The sequence below is a fragment of the Ailuropoda melanoleuca genome, chromosome 11 (genome assembly GCF_002007445.2).
Source record: "Ailuropoda melanoleuca isolate Jingjing chromosome 11, ASM200744v2, whole genome shotgun sequence".
NCBI lineage: Eukaryota > Metazoa > Chordata > Mammalia > Carnivora > Ursidae > Ailuropoda > Ailuropoda melanoleuca.
In genome coordinates this window covers 77902857-77930285 of record NC_048228.1, presented here as the reverse complement: position 1 = coordinate 77930285, position 27429 = coordinate 77902857, and the positions used below count along the sequence as shown (strand labels likewise).

The 27429-nt window shown below is 44.2% G+C and overlaps 1 protein-coding gene across 1 annotated transcript in view; it reads right to left on the bottom strand.

Annotated features, from left to right (window-relative positions):
• Positions 1-529: 529 nt before the first annotated feature.
• The window catches only part of RBM47 (RNA binding motif protein 47), a 158611-nt gene continuing 131711 nt past the window's right edge, over positions 530-27429 (bottom strand). The window contains 5 exon segments of the mRNA XM_034671911.1: positions 530-3252; positions 7670-7769; positions 7771-7885; positions 10736-10942; positions 11801-12957. Coding sequence (XP_034527802.1) covers positions 3019-3252; positions 7670-7769; positions 7771-7885; positions 10736-10942; positions 11801-12926 — 1782 coding nt within the window. The 5' untranslated portion in view covers positions 12927-12957 and the 3' untranslated portion in view covers positions 530-3018.

Genomic DNA, 27429 nt, shown 5'->3' with positions numbered 1-27429 from the left:
CTGATTGGCTTTGCTAATGGGCATTGTCTGAAGGTAGTGACGCTCTCTAGAGAAGAGGGAAGGAAGTGTCCTGCTAACCTTGCTGTGCACTGTGAAAATGAGGAACACAGGCTTTGGTTTCTGAATGCAGTGATGGACCTTCAGGTCACCCAGCACTTTCCCGAGATCACCAAACAAAATGTCACATCAACTGCCTCCATTTAGAGGTCTGGGTGTGGCGCTCTTGGGATCACAGACTTCAGTACTGACAGCAGTGACAGGCTTAGCCACATTCCACATGTTGAGCAGAATTTGGGTGCTTAACTTTCAACCACCTAACCTCGAGTCTGATGATACTGGTAATTCACAGTTTGTACTATATAACCCACCTTCAATGTAATTCCAAGCCAAAATATGATAGTAACTTGCTGGTTTTTCTGGCTGAAAATACTGAACTAGTTGCTTCCTTCCACATTGTAAGTGTTTCTCTTATTTTGTTAGGAAAAAAAATCAGTATAAAGAAAACACAATTTAAAATAAGGTCTGGAAATTGCTTTACAGAAAGCTTTATTTACTACATACATCCTAAGAATGTATTGTAAATGAAGGAAGATCTAAATAAATTTAAAAGCTTTTCAAATACAAAGCAACTAAAGATAACTAAACTTCTAGCATGTTTGAAAACAAAGAACACTAAAGCTTTTTTTAAACATTTATATAGTTTGTTCTTAACCCTAAAAAAAAAAAGTTCACATTTCAAGTTATAAACTTATCTCAGTAGTGTATGTGAAATGGTTTTGAAACAGAAAGAGACAGACTATAGAGAAAAGGCTCAGCAACATCGGTTTTTAAGGTAGTCTGGTAGTTGCCATGTTAACACATCTATCTTTTTCTTTTCATTACTTTTTTTTTTTTTTTGCAAATAATTTACAGGCATATGTAAAATACAGTAAGACCGCTGGGTCAGAGTCTCACCCGGTTAACTTCTGCGACAGTCCTTCATTGGAAGGAGTCCTTTCACACAAAGTCAAGGGATGAGGATCTGATCCAAACTGCATTTTGTTGGATTACTCATTCCAACAGATTCGAGTCTGGATGCAGCTTGCTGGGTACATCATCAGGAACATTGCACGATTATTTTATGTCATTTAAGAACGATGGAAAGAAACATCAGAAATGTTTAAAGGCCTTTGTAGGCACTCAATAATTTTATAGAATAGTTAAATAAATATTGCTTATATATAAAAAATTCATCCCACCCTAAGATGAGGGGGAGGGAAAAGGCATTTGGGACTCTCTTAATTTAAAATTTAAAACAAAACGAAAGTATATGCTAAAGGCGTGATCCTATCATTAATCCATAAATAAGAATTCAGCCTTAGCAAAAATTCAGTGAGTGGAAAGATTTTCTAGATCTCTAATGTGATATAAACACACAACTGTGTCCTTGCTACCTATTGCACACCTCAAGTCCTTGACGGAGCCTTTAAAAAAAAGTTCCACGTTGATGTATTTCATAAAGCAGATAACATTTTACTGTATTTTACATTCACTCTGCTAAACAAAAGCCTTGAGACAGGCACAACACTGCAACAATACATTTACTTCCTAATAATAAACAAAACTTTTTAATAACATTGAAATAAAATGGTTTCACTCTGCATTAAACTATATACCATGAACTTACGCCACAGAAAACAACTAAAAACCTATTTACAAGCTATCTTTTAACTTCTACAGGTCTCTCCTCCTCCTCCTCCTGGGTGTGCACGCCCCAAGTCAGCTCAACCCCACCACGTGCACAGCAATGGAGGAAAGCCCTGCTCAATAAACATAATATTTCCAACACCCCTGACAACCACAGACATTGTGCATTGAAACATAAGGAAGATAGAAGCATGACTTTCTACGACAAGAGTCTCTGAGGGCCTTGTCGACAACAACATTCACTGTCTCTACAAACTCATACTTCAAAAATGAATAAAATAAAAGCATTAGAAAAGGAACTAAGGTTTAATATAAGACATTAAATAGCTATGCAAAGATATCTTATGGAAACTATTAAAATTTGTGCTTATGCATATTCAGCTATTGAAAATACTTCCCCAACCAATACCAAAAAAACCCCCACAACACAAAAAAACCCCACAAAAACCCAGGAAGAAGTATAAAAGCCACCAATGTTCTATCAGAGTAATTCATTTGCCCAAGACTTGCCAAACTCAGGGGTGGGGCCGGGGCTAGGAGGGAAGGAATGTGTAAGGGGATGGGGAGGGCAAGATACATGGAGAAGAAACAGGGAAACAGGGTAATGGTGGCAGGTGAGAGCTTTTCAGTGTTTGGACTTAGAAGTGTGACAAGTCTTTTCAACGTGGGCTTAAGGAGAAATCGAGTGTTTCCTTCCTTTAAAAAAAAAAAAAAAAAAGAACCGTCATAGATAACACATGGTAACACCATCAACCCTTAATGCCAACTGAAATAGAGATTTTACTCACTCTAAAATTGCACTTTCCAGTATAACTTTTAAAATAACATTTTATGTAGTATTTTAAAGCACTATGGTTTTGTATCTTTAAATATTGAATATATTTTTCAAAATAGTTCCCTAGCTGCTCAAGTGTGCTTTTCAATATATAGTTGATATATTATTGAAGGTACTACAAAATAGAAATCTCTGGAGTGCAGAAGTTAAGAAAATAACCTTCATACTGAAAATATATCCTTAAAAATACAAAAACCTCTATACAAATGTACTATGGAGTACAAGTTTTTGAGAGATGGTATTAAGGCAGGAACCATTGCAAGTCTCTTAGAAATGTATGAACACAGGCTGCTAAGTTGAAAACAGTCTTTAAAAAAAAAAAAACCACAAAAAAACGAGTGAAAACTTCATGAATATAAAATCTTTCAGGATGATACTGGATAACATTCTTCACTTTCAGGTTGCACGAGTGTGCGGAGCCCGCACGTTCTTTCTTCATAAATAGTCAAGTGTCCCTCGGGGGCAGTTCGTGGTCGGCGGCCACCTCGTCGCCAGCGTCAGTACGTCTGGTAGACGTCGTGGATGGGCACCTGGATAGCAGCGGCGGGGAAGGCCTGAGGTATGTAGCCCGCGTAGCCTCCGTACACGGCGGCGGCCGCGCTCTTCTGTAGTGTGGCGAGCGTGGCGGTGGCCGGAGCGGCGAACGGCACGTAACTGGCCCCGTAGATGCCGGCAGTGGGAATTCTCTGAATGTTCGGAGCCACCGTGTACACAGGAGTCATCGGGCGGCCCTGCGGGGAGACAGAAGGCTCCTTACTGAGCGCGCCCACGGGCCTCTCCCGTGCAGTCAACCCCACTCATTCTTCCCATTCCTGGGGGGCCGAGGTGGGGGCAGGAAGAGGTGAAAGCCAAGGTTTTTGTTCTCGGGGCGGGGAGGCGGACGGGTAAAATCAGTCACTGTTGTAAGGGAAGGCGGTAAGGGCCATTAAGGGAAGCTGGAGCGGCGTCCTCAAGGCTCCTTGGGGTTCAGCTGGTCAAAGTGCCAGACCTGCCAAGCTAAGGGAGTTTAAATACTCTGGGATCTTCTACCTTGTCATTCCTTTCCAGCGGTATATCCCCAGAGCATTCTAGGAAAGGGAGTTGAGAATCTACCCTTTGCTCAGTTGATCTCACTGTAATTAAAAATATTGTCCCTCAAATACATGCCAGTTCTCGCCTCAACTCTTCCTTAACTGAAGGAACATGGTGCTTCAAAAATAGGAGAGGAAAACAGACTGTGACAATGTTATGGAACCCACTGGATCGATCTCCGACGGGGCAGCTTTTTAAGCTGTGACCTAAAAACCCTGTGACCATATACTTCAGCAAGTGTAATGGATGATTTCGACCATCTCCCGCCTAAGATACGACACCCACGATATATACAGTTGACCCTTGAACAACACGGGTTTGATCTGAGTGGGTCCACTTTCATGCGGATTCTTTCCACTAAGTTCAGCACAGTACATGTATGTATTTTCTCTTCCTTATGATTTTCTTACCCATTTTCTTTTCTTTAGATTACTTTACTGTAAGAATACAATATGTAATACATACAACATACAGAGTATGTTTCATTGACTGTTTATGTTATCAGTAAGCCTTCTGGTCAACACTAGGCTGTTAGTAAAGTTTTGGTGGAGTCAAAAGTTATATGTGGATTTATAACTGCGTAGGGGGTTGGCACAACCCTTGGGTTGTTCAAGGGTCAACTGTACAGATGGTTGTAGAGGCTTAGAAAAGGAACCAACTCATTTGGGAAGCTGGAGAAAGCATCTTGAAAGTAGAGACAATTGAGCTCGGTCTTGAAGGGTAGGGAGGAGCTTCCACAGGAGAAGGAAGTAGGGAAAGGCAAGCTCACTGCAGACACCACCTCGGGCTCCATCACAGTCCCTGCTACTCACTCTTCTCTACTTGAAAGCCTAACATGCTATGTTTTCTGAGCAAACAGGTGTAAAGAGTGAAGCTTGTGGTTCAGTATTTCCCAAAGGGTTTGCTCTGGAGCCAGTTCTGGGAGATGCTTTATGGAGAGGGGATTTGTGGTAAAATAAAACACACGCTGAACAGAATACCTAGTGCTCCTTCTGTTCCTCAGAATGCCCTGCAGCACATGCCGCTGTGGCCTCTATGTCTTCACTCATCTTCAAAATAGACAATTCAGGATATAGGACATGGAGAATTCGATTTTTAAAAATGGTGTCTTCCTGGATTTTCGTAAGGGAATTAGTTATCATTCCTTTACAAAATTTGCAAATGAGAGTCACAAAATGACATTCAAAGGAAAGTCACCATCTAAGAGCCATTTTTTCCACTGTAACCAAAATAATAATTATACTAAATGATAATAACAACTGAGGGACTGTGGTCTGCTAGGCACTATTCTAAGTGCCTTATTTGTATGATGTTACAGAATCATCACAATTACCATTGACGCTTGTACTATGATTACACAGAGAGGTCTGGATGTGTTAAATGACTTGCACAAGGTGACACAGCTTTTAAGCAATGGAATGTGTGACTTTGGAGCCTGCACTTTTAGCCCTGTATTGTCTTGTCTCCTCCAACACTAAAGCAACGAATATCTCATTGGCCAGAGAGAAACTTCACAACTGGGAAAACGGTGGCTTACAGCGAGACACAAACAATCTTTTCCAAATGTGTGGACATATATTATTTAGTGACAAATGCACAAGGGGATGAAACTGCAGGGAAGGGGGCATGAGAGAACCTTTCCATGTGCTGTGGTCCAGCTCAATACCTGGGCTTGGAAGGGTTGAGCATGGGGAGATGGGGGAGGAGGGAGGAAAGGAAAAGATCTCATCAAGGGGAATGGCTATCCCTGCTCTACTCATACCATAGATTTGTGAAGACTGAGAACACTTTGAAAAATTTTTTAAAAAGTCTATGCCAGTAAACATTTTCTTAAATTACTTATAAAGGCTTTATGAAATGGAGGCTATAAAATGGCTAAGCAGGAACATCCCTGAGTATGTGCAAGACAGAGGAGTATGACTGAAGGTTTCCACAGGGAGTTTCTGGAATTAATGCTGGGAATGGATTTCTAGTGTGGCTCCACTCGGAAAAGCATCCTATTCACCAATCAGTAGTGCTTAAAATGCTCCTTCCTCTGCTGCAGTTTGGCAGAGAATACAGGGGTGGGGGCAGAGAGCCGAACATTCAGAGAGCCCAAGGTCAAAGAACTCAGAGGGAGCATGCAGAGTACCAAGATGGCAGGTAAGCACCAAGGCCACACACACTCAAAGAAGTCATTCTTGAGTTCAAAAGTAAGTAGCTCCAGGCATTCTGCAGGATATATTGAGAAGGAGGGGGGGAAATCTCCATCAGGATCAACTGATAATGACTGTCTACTGAACAAATTCATAAGCAAAGACTCTGAACAGAGATCCTGGTGGCAACATTGAGGGGAGACTGACAAAAGACCGAAAAGAGCCTGTGGTCTAGAGAAATGAATACGAGAACTGGAATTTGGGACACTACGCACCAAGGACAGAAGTTCACGAGTTTCTTAGTAAAGAGAAATTTGAAATTATTACCCAAATTCCACTCAGTGTTGTCTGGAGGTTACTGTAGATATTTACAGTCAGTCCACAGTAGTAGCTATGCTCAGTTGCCATTTCATAGTGTGAGTCATTTACAACCTATCCCTCGTCCTGGCTTTAGGAAGTCCAGACAGAAGGAATACTTGATGACACACTCACAGATGAATACACTTCAACTGGCATAACCCCCTCTGAATAGCACAGTCACGACTGGGCACAGAGAGGGCCAAAGTGACAGCACTGCCGTGAGGTGGCTCACAAGTCTGGCTCTATTTCAGCATTACCGAGGAGCCAATACAAAACATGGATTCTAGAACCCCAGCCGAGTTCTGCCCAATGGGAATCTTCTGGGGTCTGAGTCTAAGAATCTGTTTTGTAAACATACTCCCTGGAAAATTCTTATCCAGTTAGGGAAGGGACCCCCAGCCTGAGTATCTATGCTTGACTGGAAAGGTTTTTGAGATTCACTGCCTCACAAAAAGTAGCTTTAACACGATTTTTTGTTTTGTTCGGATGAATGACATATCATCTATAGGTATTCTCTACGTGCTATGCACTGAAGATAACAAAGAGATGTAAGCTGTAACTCTCAGTCTAGAGGAACTTCATGAGCCGGGGAGATGGAACATATTAGCAATCATATGCCCAGCTATAATGTGGGTGATGAGAAACACAGGAGACAGGATTTCCAAGGCTAGGGTGGATGGGAAAGATTCTACAGAAGCCACGAGACTGAAGACACCATTCAGAAGAGAAACTATAGAAGAGGCTGGAACAGTAAGACTGGACCGGGATGAAGAGGAATGCGAACAGCTGGGTCTACCTGGAGGAGAGGATTAAGGGCAGATGTTGTGACGTTTCATATACCTGTTCTCTACAGAGAGCTCTCTCTCCACACACACTCTTACAGACCTGTATATGGATATACATGTTGAAATATTCAGGCACAGGTGGGGGGGAGAGAGAGGACTTTATTATTTTTTTTTAAGATTTATCTATTTGAGAGACAGAGACAGAGAGAGCGAGCGAGCCCGCGCTCGGGGTAGGGAGGAGCAGAGGGAGACAGAGAATCTCAAGCAGGCGCTGCTTGGAGCACAGAGCCTGATGTGGGGCCCAATCTCACGACCCTGAGACGAAAATCAAGAGTCAGAAGCTTAACCGACCGAGCTACCCAGGTGCCCTGACAGAGAGAGCTTTAAAAAAAAAAAAAAAATCTTCCTTGAACTGCAACTTGGAATGTGAAAATGTGAGCTATCTGCCTGGACTTTGGGAATCTGCCCCTTAACAGTAAGAACGTGAGTTAAAAATTACCCAGCGTCATAAAAAAAAATCGTATGTACAATATCGTGACACTGTGAAGAATTACACGTGTCATTTTTCCATATCACTTCCCATCTTTATAATACAGTGATGACATTAAGGTAGTACAATTATTATTTTAAACTCGTCTGTCCTGGCATGATTTATAGGACCCATTTTTCTGTCGCGCCATCCCATGCTTCATCAGAGAGCTAGGCACATAGCTAATTCTCCTGCTGAGTGGGAGCGGAATCCATGATAAAGGGAGACCCCCCCCCCCCGATGTCGAGGACCCCAGCAAGGGCTCTACCTGGAAAGGTGGAGGCGTGGACACGGCAGGAATGACAGTGGCGGCGGCGGCTGCGGCTGCGGCTGCGGCGGCAGCGGCGGCGGCGCTGGCGGGGTCTGGCTACAGCGATGGGGCTGATCATGTGCTCCATTGTGTGGATTTTGCCATCTTCGATCATTTTAGGGGCTGGCGCTGCCTGAAACATGGAATACTGGGCCCCGATGGCAGGGATGGCCACTGCAAGAGAAGGGACAGGGAAACGTACATCGCTTGAAAGTCCCCGAGGAAGATCCGTCGCTTTCCTGCTATTTTTCAAAGCCAAGTGTGGCGGTCACGGGCCTCCCCTGCTAGCTAGTGCTCCCTCAGTCCGAGCAACAAGGTTCTACCCAGGACGGAGAGAGGGGATCTGGCAGGACCGTCCTGCTCCCTGCTCCTCCTACAAAAAGAACCACGTGGGTACGGATGGAGTCTCCCAACAATGCTTACGGGAAGACGTCTAGAGTTAGGTGTCTGCACCAACGTTTTTCCTACTGCTTCTACAGAGAAATCTCATCTTGAATCCTCTCTTGATGTCCTGCAGCACAGGAAAGGGCCTTTTTTTTTTTTTTTAAAGATTTTATTTATTTATTTGACAGAGAGAGAAAGAGAGAGTGTGCATAAGCAGGGGAGCAACAGAGGGAGAGGGAGAAGCAGGCTCTCTGCTGAGCAAGGAGCCCGATGTGGGGCTTGATCCCAGGACTCTGGGATCATGTCCCCAACTGAAGGCAGACGCTTAACTGACTGAGCCACCCAGGCACCCCAGGAAAGGGCCTTCTGACTGAAAAGGGAGGCTCACGGTGAGAAGTGAGATCAGAGGCTCGAGGCCCACCAGGTGGGAGTGAGAGTGAGCAGGCCGGCCCCCATCATTCACCTGGCCTATTACCAGACCCATCACCCTTTTGCTTTCAGGTTTTAAGAAGCAGGTGCTGGTGAGGGTTTCCTTCTGGGAACTCAGAGGTCTGTGCACGACTTCTCCACTCTGTGTTTCAGATTTCAGCATTACTGATTCAAGGAAAAACACTTAATAAAAAATGGCAAATTCCCTCATTTTCTAATGTCCACTCATAGTACAGAAGCAGCAGAGTGGCTGGTTTTAGGATGGGTCCTGCCAGCTCAAAGATGTGCTTCTGTGAGTAAGTCCAAGGGATTCTGTTTTAATCAGGGGCTCAAACGGACAGCAGTTAATGAATGCCAACATATGACAGAGGTAACAAGGAAAAAATTCTAGCCCTGGTTTTGGAGGAGTCTGTATGTGGTATGTGTGCGTGTGTTGAAGGTAAGCAAGAATATAAAATGTATACACAGAGTGGGCTTTCATCTGTGTTTTTTCTACAACTGTAGGTATATTTACTATAATACAAGCTGGCTTGATACAAGGTGAAGAGACAAATGATTGCAGGCTAAACAATGGTATGGTCTTTCAATAAGATGGACCTGAAACCTTAACCAAATCCTTCACCTGCCTTTTCAATCATACGGTCTTGTGGCCAGATACTTCACCAGAAGTTCTAATTTTCTGGATGAATTAGAAATTGAGGCCAAGGGGATGGAGACCTGAGGCGATTAGGAGTTTAAGCTACACGGGGTTGTACTGAGTAACTCTGGATTGTTTCGGCTGTCAGCCCACAGGAATTTCTATGTCAGGCCCCAGGACACGACTATACGCTTAAAGATGGTTTAAGAGTTCTTTTGTCTAGTTAAATCTTAAACTACTGCAACTTGCCAACAGGAGTCCCTTTTCCAACAAGCAGAAGTGACAACTCCCATATCCAGGCTCTGTTTTATGGCATTACAGAGAAATACATGATCAGTTTAACACTGTTTATAGTGTCAATGGCATTTATAAAGAAATCCAATGTAAGGAGTCACTTAACTGAGAATTTGCAACATTTTTTCATAGGCAAAAAGCGAAATAACAAATAATAAATGATTATATATGTATAGGGGTGTGTGTGTGTATATATATATATTATCAATCACTGGATTATCAAAAGGAAGCTTTACTGGGAAAATGCTTTTTAAGCCTTACGTGGCAATGCAAACCTATGCCCCAAACCCAGATTCCTTGAATCTTTTAGCTAGGGGAAGGAGTGTACAATCCTCAACCAGAAGAAAATCAGAGCAGCTGTGCTTCAAGGGGAGGATTCTCTCCAAGAGCTCGTCAATCTACCCTCCCTGAAACCATGAAGAGGGCTGGAGGAGGACTGCTGTGATTGTCCACGAATGGATTTTCCCTGTGTTTGGATGCCTGTGTGATGTGTGCTAATAGGGAGCTGGTGCACTGACGCTCTCGTGACGGAGTTCCTCGCAAGTTAGGATCAGAAAGACCTGCCTCATGTTAGGTGACCAATGGGCACTATTAATACTGGCAAACTGGTCTGTGGGGCCTGGAGGTGAAAGCAAAGTTCAAGGTTTCTGGCTTGAATTACTTGAGTGTCCCTTCCCCCAATCTACTGATCCAGCGAAAGGGAGAGAGAGGTGCTCGAAATCAGAATCCAGGAAGTGAGCAGCTGCAAAAACTTTCATCGCTGCCTTGTTCCCAGGTGTTCTGGTTTGTTATAAGACCATGACAAGGGACACTGTGTTTCACGCTCCCGAAAGGGAATTTTCTACCCTTTCCACCAACTCTCGGAACCTGCGATCAGCTATGCCCTCTGGCCGCTGACTGCTCGAGGAGGGAGAAGATAGTTTGAGCTGGCAGAAGATACAGAAGAGCCCCCCCTAGTCTTGTGTTGTCTTCCTCTGCCCCTCCCCCACCACTCCAACTCTGCCTACTTGGTCACAGATGGAGAAAGAGCCTAACAACTGGTGACACCCACTTGAAAAACCCACTACTGGGAAGTTCGACTTGAACATGATCAGGGCTAGACCATCCCCTTAAGCTCTAGAGAAGAGGGCTCAGGAGGCCATAGTCTTTGCCTCACCTCTGGCTGCCTGTGAGAAGAGGAAGGCAAGTGTCAATCAAAGAGCTTGAGAAAACCCTGCGGTTGCTTCAAAGCGCTGGGGTTTCGGCTGAATGGATGCATTCTATCTCTGGTTTATACTGACCTGTACCAGGTTTAATGGCAACTGGATTGACGGCAGAGATTTCCAAATTCGGTACAAGTTCATATCCTTTTTCTTGCTGCTTTCCTTTCCCTTCATGATATCGGCTATATATACCACGGCCAGCTGAGTATCCCCCGAGGTAGGAACCCCTGGGCCCTGGGGCTCTGTTGCCAGCCGCACCTCGACCCCGGCCTCTTATGCTGCCTGCTTATAATAACAACACAAAACATGATGAGCATCTGACAGTGACTGTGCAAGACGCGGATCTTAACTCAAGGTTCTTGGTGTTTAGTTGTTTGCCCTGAGTATAAGTAGGAGGTGGTGCGTAGGTGCTCTTCAGTGAGCTGGTAAGATGCTTCCAACATGCTATTCCAGCCCAGGTTCCTACCCTGAGTACGTCTGCTTAATGCAAGAGAGGAACTGGCATGGTGAGTTCCCAGGACTGCGAGTGCAACTGCAATGAAGAACCACCTTCAAGGGCTGTAAGAAAGTTCCATCTGGAAGGGGATCTGCTGGTGCACCTTCCTCATTTTATGCGTGAGAAAGGAAGGAGGTTAAAGAGACTGATGAAAGTCACAGGGCCGGTTAATCTCATGACAGCAGGACGCAGATCCTACGTATTGGTTTCCCGTTGTAATGCCTGGTTTCACGATACCCTAGCCAGTAAGTTCACCACCACGCCAACAACATCCTGCTTCCTACTCCCCAACATCCTGAAGATTTAATTCCACAAGGAGGCTTTAACCTAAGTACCCAGAGACTGGCAGACTAGCTCCAAACTAGGTAGGCCCTGCAGAGACAATATGCAGCAAACGCTTGCATGCCCCCGTGATTTCACCGCTCACCCCATACGCAGGAACGACCTGCGTTTCCCTCAATGCTATGGAAGCGAACGCCCGAAAGTGCCGGTGAAGAACAGACCCCCGAACCGACCCCCAAAGGAGGGTGGGGGAGTGGGGGGAGGAGCCCATTTACCAGCTCAGCAAATCACAGCCCCAACACCTCTGACGCTGCCCGGGCCGCGCGGCTCTCGGGGGCCTCCCCTGCAGACCAGCCCCCACTAACCTTTCACAAAGTAGTCTCTGTTGGGCCCGATGAGCGCGTTGTAGGGGTAGCCGTAGTAGGCGAGCGTATAGGGGTCGCAAGAGTATACGTAGCTGGGCTGCTGCACCGCCGCCTCGGCCGCGCCGCCGCCCTTGGCCGCCTTCTGGTAGCGGGAGTACTGCTCCTTGTCCACGGGCTTGGCCAGGGTCACCTCGAGGCACGAGCCCTCCAGCTCGGTGCCGTTGAGGTTGTTCATGGCGTGCACGGCGTCCTCGCGGCTGACGAAGTGCACGAAGGCGTAGTCGCGGATCTTCTTGACGCGCTCCACGCAGCCCGGGTTGAACTGGCCAAAGCTCTTCTTGATGGTGTCCTCCGTGGTCTCGATCATGAGGTTGCGCACGTAGAGGATCTTCACGGTCTCCATCACGTCCTCGTCCACGTCGATCTCGGGCTCGGCCCAGTCCACGGCGATCTGGTGGCCCCACAGCTGGATGCGGCCGGGCATGAGCTTGCGGCGCGCCATGGCAGCGGCACGGTGGCTCTCGTACTCGACGAAGGCGAAGCCGCGGTTCTTCATCTTGTCGGCCGCGCTGGCGTAGACGATCACGTCCAGCACGCCCTCGGTGACCTTGGCGATCTCCTCCAGGATCTCCTCGCGCTTCTTCATCTTGGGGATGCCGCCGATGAAGAGGCGGCAGTTGTCCACGCTGCAGCACACGCCGAGCAGGCGGCCCGGGCGGATCTCGTAGTTGTTGAGCTCGCGCACGGCGCGCTTGGCCTCACTCTTGTGGCAGTACATGACGAAGGCGTAGCCGCGGTTCTTGCCGTCGAAGTCCATCATGAGGCGCAGCTCGTAGATGCGGCCCACCGCCTCGAACACGGGCACCAGCTCGTCCTCGTACACGTCGCGCGGGATCTTGCCCACGAAGACCTCGCAGCCGCGCTGCGGGTGTGGACCCTCCCAGCCGGGCGGCGGACCGCCGTACTTGCGCTGCCCGTTCTCCTGCACCATGCTGTAGCCCGTGCGCTCCATCAGCGCCAGCAGCGCCGCCTCGTTGGGCGCGCCGGCCACGCCCTCCGGCACCTTGGCCAAGGCCGCGGCGGCCGAGTCGCTGCTCATGGCTGCGGTGGAATCCTCTGCGGTCATGATGTCAAAGGCATCCACGGCTGGAGGAGACCTGGGGGAGGCAGAAGGGAGGGTGAACGTGGAGTCCGCACCGCGTCGAGCCTACACCTGGCTACTTCATTCTTTTAAGACATGCGAGACTCACGCGTAACTAGCAGGTGGTTAGATGAGAAATAAATAATACAGCAGCTCGAACAGAGTCCAAATGAGTCAAGTTGTTTTGCAGGAAAAACCAGAAGTGACTCGGGAAAAAAATCAGAATGAGCAAGTACTTCCGCTTAATCAGTACCCCAACAGCTCTGAAGCACAGGGAGCCTGTTGTAATCGTTAGTGAAAACCTCACATTCTTGCAGCAAATGGCAACATCTTTTGCTCAATTCCTGCACTGTCAACTCAGATTGATTTCCTTTTAGTTATAGCATTTTACCCCACTTATTTCTTGGGCAGACAAAGCCTCTCTGCTTTCTTTTTAAAGACAGTCTTGTCCATTTAGGAATGGAAATAGAGCAGTGTATTTAAGTTGTCAAGGAAGACTTTGAGGAGGTGTTATTATACAAGATCGAAAGAGCTGTGTGCTGAAGCTTTTTACAAGAGAGAAATGGAACATCCACGTTGCCAAGGACTTGGCCTAGAACTGTGGTAAGAGCTGGTAAGTCTGATTTTTACAGTGTTATTTAGGCAACAGTCTCGGTGGGAACCACGCACGGATTCCAAATCTGTCCACAAAGAGCTAGATTAAGTTCAACTGGGGGGGTTCGTGAAGCAGCTACTACCTGGGAAGCCACAGAACAGTTCAGGGAGAACTGTTACGTGCATTATCTTACTCGATCTTCTTAATTTCCTTACATGAAAAGTGATATTATTATTACTCCTAATTTGTCTATAGGCTCAGAGAATTTGAGTAAACTGCCCATTTCACACAGCAAGTGTCATCTTCTACCAGGACTTGATTCCAAGTCACCTGGCTCCAGATTCCATGTTCTTTCTTGGAAAGTAGTGCTGGGCGACAGAACTTTCTGTGAAGATGGAAAAGCTGTCACTAGCCACTTCTGGCTACTGAACACTTAACATGGGGCTACTGTAACTGCTGAACTGAGTTTTTTATTTTATTTCATTTTAATTAACTTAAAATTAAATAGCCATAGGGCACTGGGTAGCTGGGTTGGTTAAATGTCCCACTCTGGATTTTGGCTCAGGTCAAGATCTCAGGGGTGGGGGATCTAGCCTGCCTTGGGCTCTGCACTCAGAGGGGAGTCTGCTTGAGATTCGCTCCCCTTGCCCCTCCCCCACTGGCTCTGTCTCTCTAAAATAAATAAGTAAATCTTAAAAACAAAATCCATATACAGCAGTGCAAGTCTAAACCATGTCACCTTCACTCATACAGTACGGGCTCTGTGGAGATGATTTTATATATACAATAAGGTTATCACTAGGAGCTTTGTACAGTGCTTTTGTACAAAGGTCTTTTAAAAAACAAAGTTTATTTCATTTTTTGGGCTATAAAAGTATTCAGGTAAATTTTATGGAAAATTAAGAAAAATAGGAAAAGAAATCATTCCTATTATTCCTACCCAATGATAGCCACAATTAAACTTTCCCATCTTTTTTTTTTTAACATTTTATTTTATTTTTTTTTAAGATTTTATCTATTTATTCGACAGAGATAGAGACAGCCAGCGAGAGAGGGAACACAGCAGGGGGAGTGAGAGAGGAAGAAGCAGGCTCTCAGCAGAGGAGCCTGATGTGGGGCTCGATCCCATAACGCCGGGATCACGCCCTGAGCCGAAGGCAGATGCTTAACCGCTGTGCCACCCAGGTGCCCCCCATCTTTTTTTTTTAATAGGATTTTTTGGGGGGTGGAACTTGGCTTCCAACAAATTTACATCTTGCTGCTTTGCTTCATTTTTTAAGCATTCCTCCACATTCTTAAAAACTCTTTGTAAAAACATAATTTTTAATGGCATAAAGTTTCATCATTCAAACTGGGATCTGGAGCATTATTTGTAAAAATTTACCAGTAGGAATTGTATAGAATATTAAGGGAAATTTCAAGAATAATTAAGGTAAATTTGATCTTTTAAAGAAAAAAAAAACACAAAAGAAATTGTAGGGACACAACAGAAATCTGAGATGTTTACTTGCCAGCCGGCTAAACCAGTCCTTCCTTGGTTCATTTGCCATAACATCAAGGGGCAGTATGATTTAGTGGGGAAGCGAATGGCTACTGGAGCCAGACTGCACTGTTATGTGTGAATCCCAGCTCTAAAGCTTCCTAGTTGTATGAATTAGAGCAAGGATATTTAGCTGTCCCATGCCTCAGTTTCCCTCTCTATAAAACGGGAATGATGAGAATGATAGTATTAAGTGTAGAGGAACAAGTGAGTTAATACAAAGCACTTTGAATTGTGCCTAGAACTTTGTAAACATTCAAGAAACCTCCGTTGTTATTACTATCTTTAATCCAAACTTCTGGGTAAAACTTCAGACCAAGTCTTTCAATGTTAGGGTAATTCTGACACTTTCTCAGTCCTTTAAAAACATCTGTTTCATATGGCTTCTATTCTTATTTATTTCTTTTGCTCTTTAAGTGCTTGAGACTAGTTTGACAACATATCCACTTATCATGAAGTCTTTTTTTCTGTTATAAATTTGAAAAGGATACATTTGTTCCTGTAGTTTTACACTGAAACAGAAATTTCAATGTCAGATTTGAACATGAAGCTCTTCCCTTCCTTCCAAAAGGGAGATAAGGATATATTTTTAAGAAGACTATTTGTACAAACATGTATGTGTTTATAATCTGTGACCTGGAAAGGAAATGCCAGGACATATATAAACATGTATGAGGCAATTAAAGATCTTACATGTTGTGCTACATAAAACATTAACTAAAGTCCAAAGGAAGACACCTTACTGCTCTGCTGAGATAAGCAGAGTTGACTTTGTCTTTTCCTAATTGTGCTCTGAAATTACCATTTCACACGAAGAGAAGTCTTATAATGGTCAGGCTATGGGAGTCATTTCCAGTTTCAACTCCATTAATTTTATCAAAATTTTTGTTTGCTTTCAATCTGAAATCTGCTGGGGTGAGTAATATAATCACTTCTTTTTGTTTTAATCACTTCTTTTAAAATTGTTATAGCTTATTTTTTTACATCTATAAGCCAAAAAAAAAGTCTTTTTTTCCTGAGCTTTCAACATCTGGAATAAATGTATCATGTTATTGGCCCTCTTTCCCTTTTTTCTTAGGCCACTAGGAAGTTCAGGATTAAATCTGCCACTTCAATTTTAGTAATTATCTAAGACATTACAACACGGTCTCAAGTTTATCTAATTTTGCCTATAGTTTCATTTTTTTAGTCTTCTACATACCCGATGCCATGAATTTAGCTATTTATATTGTTCATCTTATTGTTCATATGTTCCTGGAAGTCATCTCACATAATTTTGGAACTACGAGAGGAATAAAAGCATCTATCCACACACACCCTAATGTGCGCCAGACATGGATGAATGTAGTGTCTAAATGAACTGTCTTTTACACTAACTAAAAACACTGACATAAAAACAAATGAGAACCACAGTGAGATACCACTCCATGCTTATTAGCATGGTTATTATAAAAACAAAACAAAACACAAAATACGCACTAGCAAGAATGTGAAGAAAACTGGAACCCTTCTGCATTGCTAGTAGGACTGTAAAATGCTTCAGCTACTGTGGAAAACAATATGGCTGGTTATATACCCAAAAGAACTGAAAACAAGGACTCAAACAGATATTTGTACACCAATTATCCAAACAGTATTATTCACAATAATCAAAAAGTGGAAACAACCCAAGCATCCAATGATGCATGGAAGGACAAACAAAATGTGGGTATGTACACTCAGTGGGATATTATTCAGCCTTAAAAAGGAAGGGAATTCTTACACATGTTACAACTTGGATGCACCATGAAGACACTGTGCTAAGTGAAATTACCCAGACACAAAAGGAAAAATATTGTACGATTCCACTTATATGAAGTACCTCAAATAGACAAATTCATAGAGCTAGGAAGTAGAATCATGGTTGCTGGGAGATGGGGAAGGGGAGAATAGAGCATTACTGTTTATGGAGTTTCAATCAGGGATGCTGAGAAAGTTCTGGAGCTGGATGATGGTGATGGTTATGCAACAATGTGAATGTACTTGATGCCACTGAACTGTATACTTAAAAATAGTTAAAATGGTTAATTTCGTTATGTATATTTTACCACAATTAAAAAAAACCTTAATCCCATAAAATTAGGATTTCATTAGAAGCCATTAAAAAATGGTACAATGAGGAGGTTTCCAAACATTCAAGAAAAACTTATGGTCTACAAACTCCATGCTCCTTATCTTCATGTCTAATATACTATAGTTAAATACATTATATGGTGTGTTCCTCAATGAATTTTTAAGGCCAAAGGCTTAGATATCTAAAAGAGATATATGATTTATTTAATGCCTTAAAAAAGGGCACTATATAGCTAATATGACCTTTCTCCCAGAGATGTAACAGAATACCTAACTTACTATAATTAGACAAATTTTAGACCAAGGGCTTCGCAACTATGGCCATGGGCCAATTTCTTTTATAAATAAAGTTTTATCAGAACACAGTCATACCCTTCAAAAATATATTATCTATGGCTGCTTTTGCAGCTCAATGGCAGAGTCATATAGTTCAGATTATATGGCCCGCAAAGCCTAAAATATTTGCTGTCTGGCTAAGTACAGATCAAGTCGGCTGACCTCTGCTCGGGGAGATGTGCAGAGAACACCAACAGGACTACGCAGCATAGATTGCTACTGCTGAGTCTTACGGTCACTTTGTTCTCGGCTGCCTATGCTGAGCAACGACTTTATTTCAGGACCAACTTTTAAGTTCTAACATATTTTAAAGACAGTCTTCTTGATCTGCCTTCTCCCCTTCTCAGTTAAGCTGTTTGCCAGTTAAGTGTGTAGTCAAATTTATGAGACCTGGAAGGAGAGATATCTGGTGAAGGTGGCTGGCTCAGCTTCTAACACTTACATGTGCACAATACTTTCTTTCTTTCTTTCTTTTTTTTTTAAAGATTTCATTTTTTTTTAAATATTTTATTTATTTAGTCGACAGAGATAGAGACAGCCAGTGAGAGAGGGAACACAAGCAGGGGGAGTGGGAGAGGAAGGAAGCAGGCTCATAGCCGAAGAGCCTGATGTGGGGCTCGATCCCATAACGCCGAGATCACGCCCTGAGCCAAAGGCAGACGCTTAACCGCTGTGCCACCCAGGCGCCCCTTCATTTATTTATTTGAGAGAGAGTGAGTGCACAAGAGAGGGCACAGGCAGGGGGAGGGGCAGAGGGAGAGGGAGAAGCAGACCCGTCGCTGAGCAGGGAGCACAACATGGGGCTTGATGCCAGGACCCTGAGATCAGGAGCTGAGGGGAAGGCACTGTTCATTTATATTCACTCATTCTGCAAATATTTATTGAGTGCCTACTATGTGCCAGAAACTGGTGGACCTCGTTGTCACGGAGCCCACCTTGGAGTACACTGGAATTAGAGAATTATACTTCAAATTCTAAAAACCTGAGAATTAAGGCATCTTGTATTGTGCCCAATCACCAGAGACTGCTTCAAAAGAGTTGTACCTCAATATTACCAACAATTTGTTTCTAAGAAGACTCTAATAATAACTCCCAGGTTAAAAGTGTAACCACCATCATTACTGTGCTTTAAAAAATCAGTTTAGAATACCCTCTTCATATGCGTGTGTGTTCGAAGTGGGGGTGTCTGAGTAGTGAGAAATACTATCTTTTGAATAACAAGATTCTTCTTATAGTAGGGGTGTGGACACAATGAGTAGTAAGTACACTTCATAAGCTGAACCTTGTCTGTGAGTAAAAAACAACAACAAAAATTTGGATAAATGGCACAGAATTATCCATTCAATATAAGATAGTGGATTTTTTTTTAAAGATTTAATTTAGAGAAAAAGAGGGAGAGAGAGAGCGGGTGGAGGGAGGGGCAGAGGGAAAGAATCTCAAGCCGACTCCATGCTGAGACCAACAAGGGCTCAATCTCATGACCCTGAGATTGTGACCTGAGCCGAAATCAAGAGTCAGATGTTTAACCGACTGAGCCACCCCGGCGCCCCAATATAAGACAGTTTTAAAGTAGACTGGAGAGTCTGATTTAGGCGGCCCAGCATGCTGAATAAACGCACAGTCTCTGGAGTCAGAGACCCAGGGCCAACACTTGCCTCCTCTGCTTACCAGTTGTGAACCCTGGGGAAAGCCGCTTAACCTCCTAAAGCCTCAAATTGCTTATCTTTAAAATGGTGACAGTAATGGCTCATGTTTACTTAATGCCCATGATGGGCCTGGCAGGGTGCTACACTTTTTGTAAAATGCATTAACTCGTTCCAATCCTCACCAAGTCTGTATGGGATATTATTACGCTCTCCACCTTATAGATAAGGAAACTGAGGCACAGAGAGATTAAGCAGATTCTCAGTTCCCGAGCCTCAGAGCTGCTACGTGAGCGCTGACCGCCTGGCTTGGACTCTGCACCACAGCCGTCCCGAAGTGATTCTCATGGTCGGGCAGTGGGGAGGAGTACATGAAATGACCCACATAAAATCCACACTCTCCTAGCACAGAACCTCGCACTAAGTGCTCAAAAACTGCTCGCGGAAGAAGTCTGCACTTAAAAAAAGGAGTATTTGAACTTGAGGTAAGAATCCTGCTCCTGTGTAGGGTGGTTGTGTTTATCGGGAGACAAGTGGTTATCCCGGCCAAGCTCAAGCCAGTCAGCATGAGAAGCCTCGCCTGTGCGTTCTGGCGTGGACTGGGGCACCGGTATCCCAGATTCCATTCCTCGCAGGTAAGCTGTCTGGCAGTGTAATTCTCACTGGCAATGGGGTGCAGGCATCCAAGCATAAGCCTGTTTATCACCTCAACTTTGGCTATAGCAGTTTGCAGACGCTCTTCCAGAAGGAACCCGAAGAGACTTGCACTGGATGCAAAAGGCCCAGTCATCTGCATGGATGCCAGGTCCCCTGAGGCAGGACCCTCCCCACACAACCCCATCCCTGCACACGCTAAAAATGCATCTGTCTTCACGGAAGGCTGCTGGCTTACAAACGTGGCAATATCTGTGAAACATTTATTCATAGTTTGGCATATAGAACAGTGAAAAATATATTTTCAAATCCAGCGATTATTCTGAACTATTAGCTAGAGCTTTTGTTGTCTTTGTTTTCAGCCAAGTTTGAGCTTGTCAGGGTAAAATAAAATTTCAGGGCTAACTCAGACTTAAAGCAGACAAATCAAGGATTTAAATTCTCTTCTTAGTACTGGTTCAGAACCTCTTTCAGTAGGATTTTAACTTTGAACTGGGACATTTTTAGGGGGCAAGGAATACCACTGTACCGGGAAAACATTTCCAATGTTTGCCAACCAGTCTTCACGTAAGATTTAAAAACAGCATGAGTATACTCTAGAATTATCCAAGCTACTAGTTAACTCTGGTTCACAGCTGTAGGGATGTGTGTGTGTGTGTGTGTGCGTGTGCGTGTGCGTGCATGCACGTACGTCATGTACTTGAGATTAATATGCAATTTGGAATTCACGGGAGAGTTTTATTTGCTGACGAATGGACACACTGCAATTGGAAGATCACATACAGGAGTAAGCAGTGTCTTCCAGCACCAGCTGGAACTCAGTTCAGCAGAAGGTTTTAGAATGCATTTATCTAAGAGGTAATTCTGTCTCTCTCTNCTTAACCGCTGTGCCACCCAGGCGCCCCTTCATTTATTTATTTGAGAGAGAGTGAGTGCACAAGAGAGAGCACAGGCAGGGGGAGGGGCAGAGGGAGAGGGAGAAGCAGACCCGTCGCTGAGCAGGAGCACAACATGGGGCTTGATGCCAGGACCCTGAGATCAGGAGCTGAGGGGAAGGCACTGTTCATTTATATTCACTCATTCTGCAAATATTTATTGAGTGCCTACTATGTGCCAGAAACTGGTGGACCTCGTTGTCACGGAGCCCACCTTGGAGTACACTGGAATTAGAGAATTATACTTCAAATTCTAAAAACCTGAGAATTAAGGCATCTTGTATTGTGCCCAATCACCAGAGACTGCTTCAAAAGAGTTGTACCTCAATATTACCAACAATTTGTTTCTAAGAAGACTCTAATAATAACTCCCAGGTTAAAAGTGTAACCACCATCATTACTGTGCTTTAAAAAATCAGTTTAGAATACCCTCTTCATATGCGTGTGTGTTCGAAGTGGGGGTGTCTGAGTAGTGAGAAATACTATCTTTTGAATAACAAGATTCTTCTTATAGTAGGGGTGTGGACACAATGAGTAGTAAGTACACTTCATAAGCTGAACCTTGTCTGTGAGTAAAAAACAACAACAAAAATTTGGATAAATGGCACAGAATTATCCATTCAATATAAGATAGTGGATTTTTTTTAAAAGATTTAATTTAGAGAAAAAGAGGGAGAGAGAGAGCGGGTGGAGGGAGGGGCAGAGGGAAAGAATCTCAAGCCGACTCCATGCTGAGACCAACAAGGGCTCAATCTCATGACCCTGAGATTGTGACCTGAGCCGAAATCAAGAGTCAGATGTTTAACCGACTGAGCCACCCCGGCGCCCCAATATAAGACAGTTTTAAAGTAGACTGGAGAGTCTGATTTAGGCGGCCCAGCATGCTGAATAAACGCACAGTCTCTGGAGTCAGAGACCCAGGGCCAACACTTGCCTCCTCTGCTTACCAGTTGTGAACCCTGGGGAAAGCCGCTTAACCTCCTAAAGCCTCAAATTGCTTATCTTTAAAATGGTGACAGTAATGGCTCATGTTTACTTAATGCCCATGATGGGCCTGGCAGGGTGCTACACTTTTTGTAAAATGCATTAACTCGTTCCAATCCTCACCAAGTCTGTATGGGATATTATTACGCTCTCCACCTTATAGATAAGGAAACTGAGGCACAGAGAGATTAAGCAGATTCTCAGTTCCCGAGCCTCAGAGCTGCTACGTGAGCGCTGACCGCCTGGCTTGGACTCTGCACCACAGCTGTCCCGAAGTGATTCTCATGGTCGGGCAGTGGGGAGGAGTACATGAAATGACCCACATAAAATCCACACTCTCCTAGCACAGAACCTCGCACTAAGTGCTCAAAACTGCTCGCGGAAGAAGTCTGCACTTAAAAAAAGGGGTATTTGAACTTGAGGTAAGAATCCTGCTCCTGTGCAGGGTGGTTGTGTTTATCGGGAGACAAGTGGTTATCCCGGCCAAGCTCAAGCCAGTCAGCATGAGAAGCCTCGCCTGTGCGTTCTGGCGTGGANTACCACAATTAAAAAAAACCTTAATCCCATAAAATTAGGATTTCATTAGAAGCCATTAAAAAATGGTACAATGAGGAGGTTTCCAAACATTCAAGAAAAACTTATGGTCTACAAACTCCATGCTCCTTATCTTCATGTCTAATATACTATAGTTAAATACATTATATGGTGTGTTCCTCAATGAATTTTTAAGGCCAAAGGCTTAGATATCTAAAAGAGATATATGATTTATTTAATGCCTTAAAAAAGGGCACTATATAGCTAATATGACCTTTCTCCCAGAGATGTAACAGAATACCTAACTTACTATAATTAGACAAATTTTAGACCAAGGGCTTGGCAACTATGGCCATGGGCCAATTTCTTTTATAAATAAAGTTTTATCAGAACACAGTCATACCCTTCAAAAATATATTATCTATGGCTGCTTTTGCAGCTCAATGGCAGAGTCATATAGTTCAGATTATATGGCCCGCAAAGCCTAAAATATTTGCTGTCTGGCTAAGTACAGATCAAGTCGGCTGACCTCTGCTCCGGGAGATGTGCAGAGAACACCAACAGGACTACGCAGCATAGATTGCTACTGCTGAGTCTTACGGTCACTTTGTTCTCGGCTGCCTATGCTGAGCAACGACTTTATTTCAGGACCAACTTTTAAGTTCTAACATATTTTAAAGACAGTCTTCTTGATCTGCCTTCTCCCCTTCTCAGTTAAGCTGTTTGCCAGTTAAGTGTGTAGTCAAATTTATGAGACCTGGAAGGAGAGATATCTGGTGAAGGTGGCTGGCTCAGCTTCTAACACTTACATGTGCACAATACTTTCTTTCTTTCTTTCTTTCTTTTTTTTTAAAGATTTCATTTTTTTAAAAATATTTTATTTATTTATTCGACAGAGATAGAGACAGCCAGTGAGAGAGGGAACACAAGCAGGGGGAGTGGGAGAGGAAGAAGCAGGCTCATAGCCGAAGAGCCTGATGTGGGGCTCGATCCCATAACGCCGAGATCACGCCCTGAGCCAAAGGCAGACGCTTAACCGCTGTGCCACCCAGGCGCCCCTTCATTTATTTATTTGAGAGAGAGTGAGTGCACAAGAGAGAGCACAGGCAGGGGGAGGGGCAGAGGGAGAGGGAGAAGCAGACCCGTCGCTGAGCAGGAGCACAACATGGGGCTTGATGCCAGGACCCTGAGATCAGGAGCTGAGGGGAAGGCACTGTTCATTTATATTCACTCATTCTGCAAATATTTATTGAGTGCCTACTATGTGCCAGAAACTGGTGGACCTCGTTGTCACGGAGCCCACCTTGGAGTACACTGGAATTAGAGAATTATACTTCAAATTCTAAAAACCTGAGAATTAAGGCATCTTGTATTGTGCCCAATCACCAGAGACTGCTTCAAAAGAGTTGTACCTCAATATTACCAACAATTTGTTTCTAAGAAGACTCTAATAATAACTCCCAGGTTAAAAGTGTAACCACCATCATTACTGTGCTTTAAAAAATCAGTTTAGAATACCCTCTTCATATGCGTGTGTGTTCGAAGTGGGGGTGTCTGAGTAGTGAGAAATACTATCTTTTGAATAACAAGATTCTTCTTATAGTAGGGGTGTGGACACAATGAGTAGTAAGTACACTTCATAAGCTGAACCTTGTCTGTGAGTAAAAAACAACAACAAAAATTTGGATAAATGGCACAGAATTATCCATTCAATATAAGATAGTGGATTTTTTTTAAAAGATTTAATTTAGAGAAAAAGAGGGAGAGAGAGAGCGGGTGGAGGGAGGGGCAGAGGGAAAGAATCTCAAGCCGACTCCATGCTGAGACCAACAAGGGCTCAATCTCATGACCCTGAGATTGTGACCTGAGCCGAAATCAAGAGTCAGATGTTTAACCGACTGAGCCACCCCGGCGCCCCAATATAAGACAGTTTTAAAGTAGACTGGAGAGTCTGATTTAGGCGGCCCAGCATGCTGAATAAACGCACAGTCTCTGGAGTCAGAGACCCAGGGCCAACACTTGCCTCCTCTGCTTACCAGTTGTGAACCCTGGGGAAAGCCGCTTAACCTCCTAAAGCCTCAAATTGCTTATCTTTAAAATGGTGACAGTAATGGCTCATGTTTACTTAATGCCCATGATGGGCCTGGCAGGGTGCTACACTTTTTGTAAAATGCATTAACTCGTTCCAATCCTCACCAAGTCTGTATGGGATATTATTACGCTCTCCACCTTATAGATAAGGAAACTGAGGCACAGAGAGATTAAGCAGATTCTCAGTTCCCGAGCCTCAGAGCTGCTACGTGAGCGCTGACCGCCTGGCTTGGACTCTGCACCACAGCCGTCCCGAAGTGATTCTCATGGTCGGGCAGTGGGGAGGAGTACATGAAATGACCCACATAAAATCCACACTCTCCTAGCACAGAACCTCGCACTAAGTGCTCAAAAACTGCTCGCGGAAGAAGTCTGCACTTAAAAAAAGGGGTATTTGAACTTGAGGTAAGAATCCTGCTCCTGTGCAGGGTGGTTGTGTTTATCGGGAGACAAGTGGTTATCCCGGCCAAGCTCAAGCCAGTCAGCATGAGAAGCCTCGCCTGTGCGTTCTGGCGTGGACTGGGGCACCGGTATCCCAGATTCCATTCCTCGCAGGTAAGCTGTCTGGCAGTGTAATTCTCACTGGCAATGGGGTGCAGGCATCCAAGCATAAGCCTGTTTATCACCTCAACTTTGGCTATAGCAGTTTGCAGACGCTCTTCCAGAAGGAACCCGAAGAGACTTGCACTGGATGCAAAAGGCCCAGTCATCTGCATGGATGCCAGGTCCCCTGAGGCAGGACCCTCCCCACACAACCCCATCCCTGCACACGCTAAAAATGCATCTGTCTTCACGGAAGGCTGCTGGCTTACAAACGTGGCAATATCTGTGAAACATTTATTCATAGTTTGGCATATAGAACAGTGAAAAATATATTTTCAAATCCAGCGATTATTCTGAACTATTAGCTAGAGCTTTTGTTGTCTTTGTTTTCAGCCAAGTTTGAGCTTGTCAGGGTAAAATAAAATTTCAGGGCTAACTCAGACTTAAAGCAGACAAATCAAGGATTTAAATTCTCTTCTTAGTACTGGTTCAGAACCTCTTTCAGTAGGATTTTAACTTTGAACTGGGACATTTTTAGGGGGCAAGGAATACCACTGTACCGGGAAAACATTTCCAATGTTTGCCAACCAGTCTTCACGTAAGATTTAAAAACAGCATGAGTATACTCTAGAATTATCCAAGCTACTAGTTAACTCTGGTTCACAGCTGTAGGGATGTGTGTGTGTGTGTGTGTGCGTGTGCGTGTGCGTGCATGCACGTACGTCATGTACTTGAGATTAATATGCAATTTGGAATTCACGGGAGAGTTTTATTTGCTGACGAATGGACACACTGCAATTGGAAGATCACATACAGGAGTAAGCAGTGTCTTCCAGCACCAGCTGGAACTCAGTTCAGCAGAAGGTTTTAGAATGCATTTATCTAAGAGGTAATTCTGTCTCTCTCTCTGGTTAGATTTCTATTTTGATGTCCCTTATTTATACCATAAAATTTTTGTCTTTACTAACAGTCACTTCTTCGGCATGGCCTAGCAGACAGGTAAAATAAACTGCACAATATGATAAAATACACAACATACTGAGAGACTTTGGGACAGTGAAGACTTTGGAGTCAAAGAAGTAGGAGTTCANATCATGACTGTACTGCTGTCATATGAGGCAAATTACCTCAGCTCCATGGCCATAAGTCTAGGACGGTTCTAGGGATAGCACCCATTTCAGAGGCTTGGTTCCAGGATTAAGTAACATTTAATGCAACAAGTCAAGGGGGAAAAATATCGAAGGCCAGCTTCTGCAGAAAGCTTCCAAGATCTGGCCTCGCCCTGAGTGGTTATCGTACTGACCTGGCCCACGTTACCACCACCCAGTAGAGTAAACAGCAGAGAACACTCCCACCACCAGGCAGGCCTCTGGCACAGGGACATTTCTGTTACCTCAGAGTTTGGAAAGCGCTGAAGGAGTTCCACTCAAAATGGAGGCAGACTATGTGGAATTTACCTGGAGGCCCAAATAATAAGTGGAAGATTCTAGCACAGGTCTCCCACCCCCATCTCCACCAGCAACCTCATGGTATTTGAAGGCATGGCCCTTGCGACACAGTAAAATCCTTCCATGACTCTCTTTTATTTAGGTAAAATCCCGAAAGGGTAAAGAGGCAGCAGAACAGTGATATTCTGGGCCATACCTCTGTCAGCTCTCGGCTAATCGGAGAAGAGTTCATTCTCTAAGGGTCTTAAACTGTGTTGATGCTTGTGCAGATTTTGTTATGGCAAAGCACACCATTCATTGAATGACTGTGTTTGATAAACAGATAGAAAAGCCAAGAGACTCACTTTTCCCAGGCAGTTCTATCAACACATTGCCAAAAATGAGGCATTGTGTTGCGGGTTTCCAGGGGAGCTGGCTGTACTCCACGAGAGGGGAAAAGCCACCCGCTTTCAGGTGGGAGTGAGTTTTCTACGGGTGTTTGGCAGCCCACAAATACCTGTTAAGAATCTGTTATCAGGTTTCCTTTAAATAGGCAGTGCACACTTAACATATTTTTTCTCAACAGGTTGATGGGGTAATGCCGAAAAAAATGAATCCCACAAAGTTGGCACATACTTTCTCCTGGATTAATGTTTTCCAAACTGTAAACAAGCAGTATAGGGGACTTCTAGTCTCACCCCTTATCTTGGCTCCTTTGACCCAAACCTTTGAGGGATCTGGCAAGGAACAGAAAGGCTAACTGGCAGAGACAGAGAGGAAAAGGACGAAGGAGAAGCAGCAATGGCTGATATCATATAATAGTATGTTGTATTCTGCATTTTGTAAAATTCTTTCCCAGAGAGCATCTAATTTCATAAAATCCCAGACTCTGAGCTGCAAAGGGACCCCATTTAATTCAAAGTTTCTCAACCTTGTTCCCTGTTGACATTTGGGATGTGCTAAGTTTTTGTTGCGGGGTGCTGTCCAGGGCACTGTACCATGTCTTAGCATCCCCAACCTCCACCGAATTGATGCCCAGCCCCCTCCATGTGTGACCCCCCAAAAATGTCCCCTGGGGGGGGCAGGCAAAATTG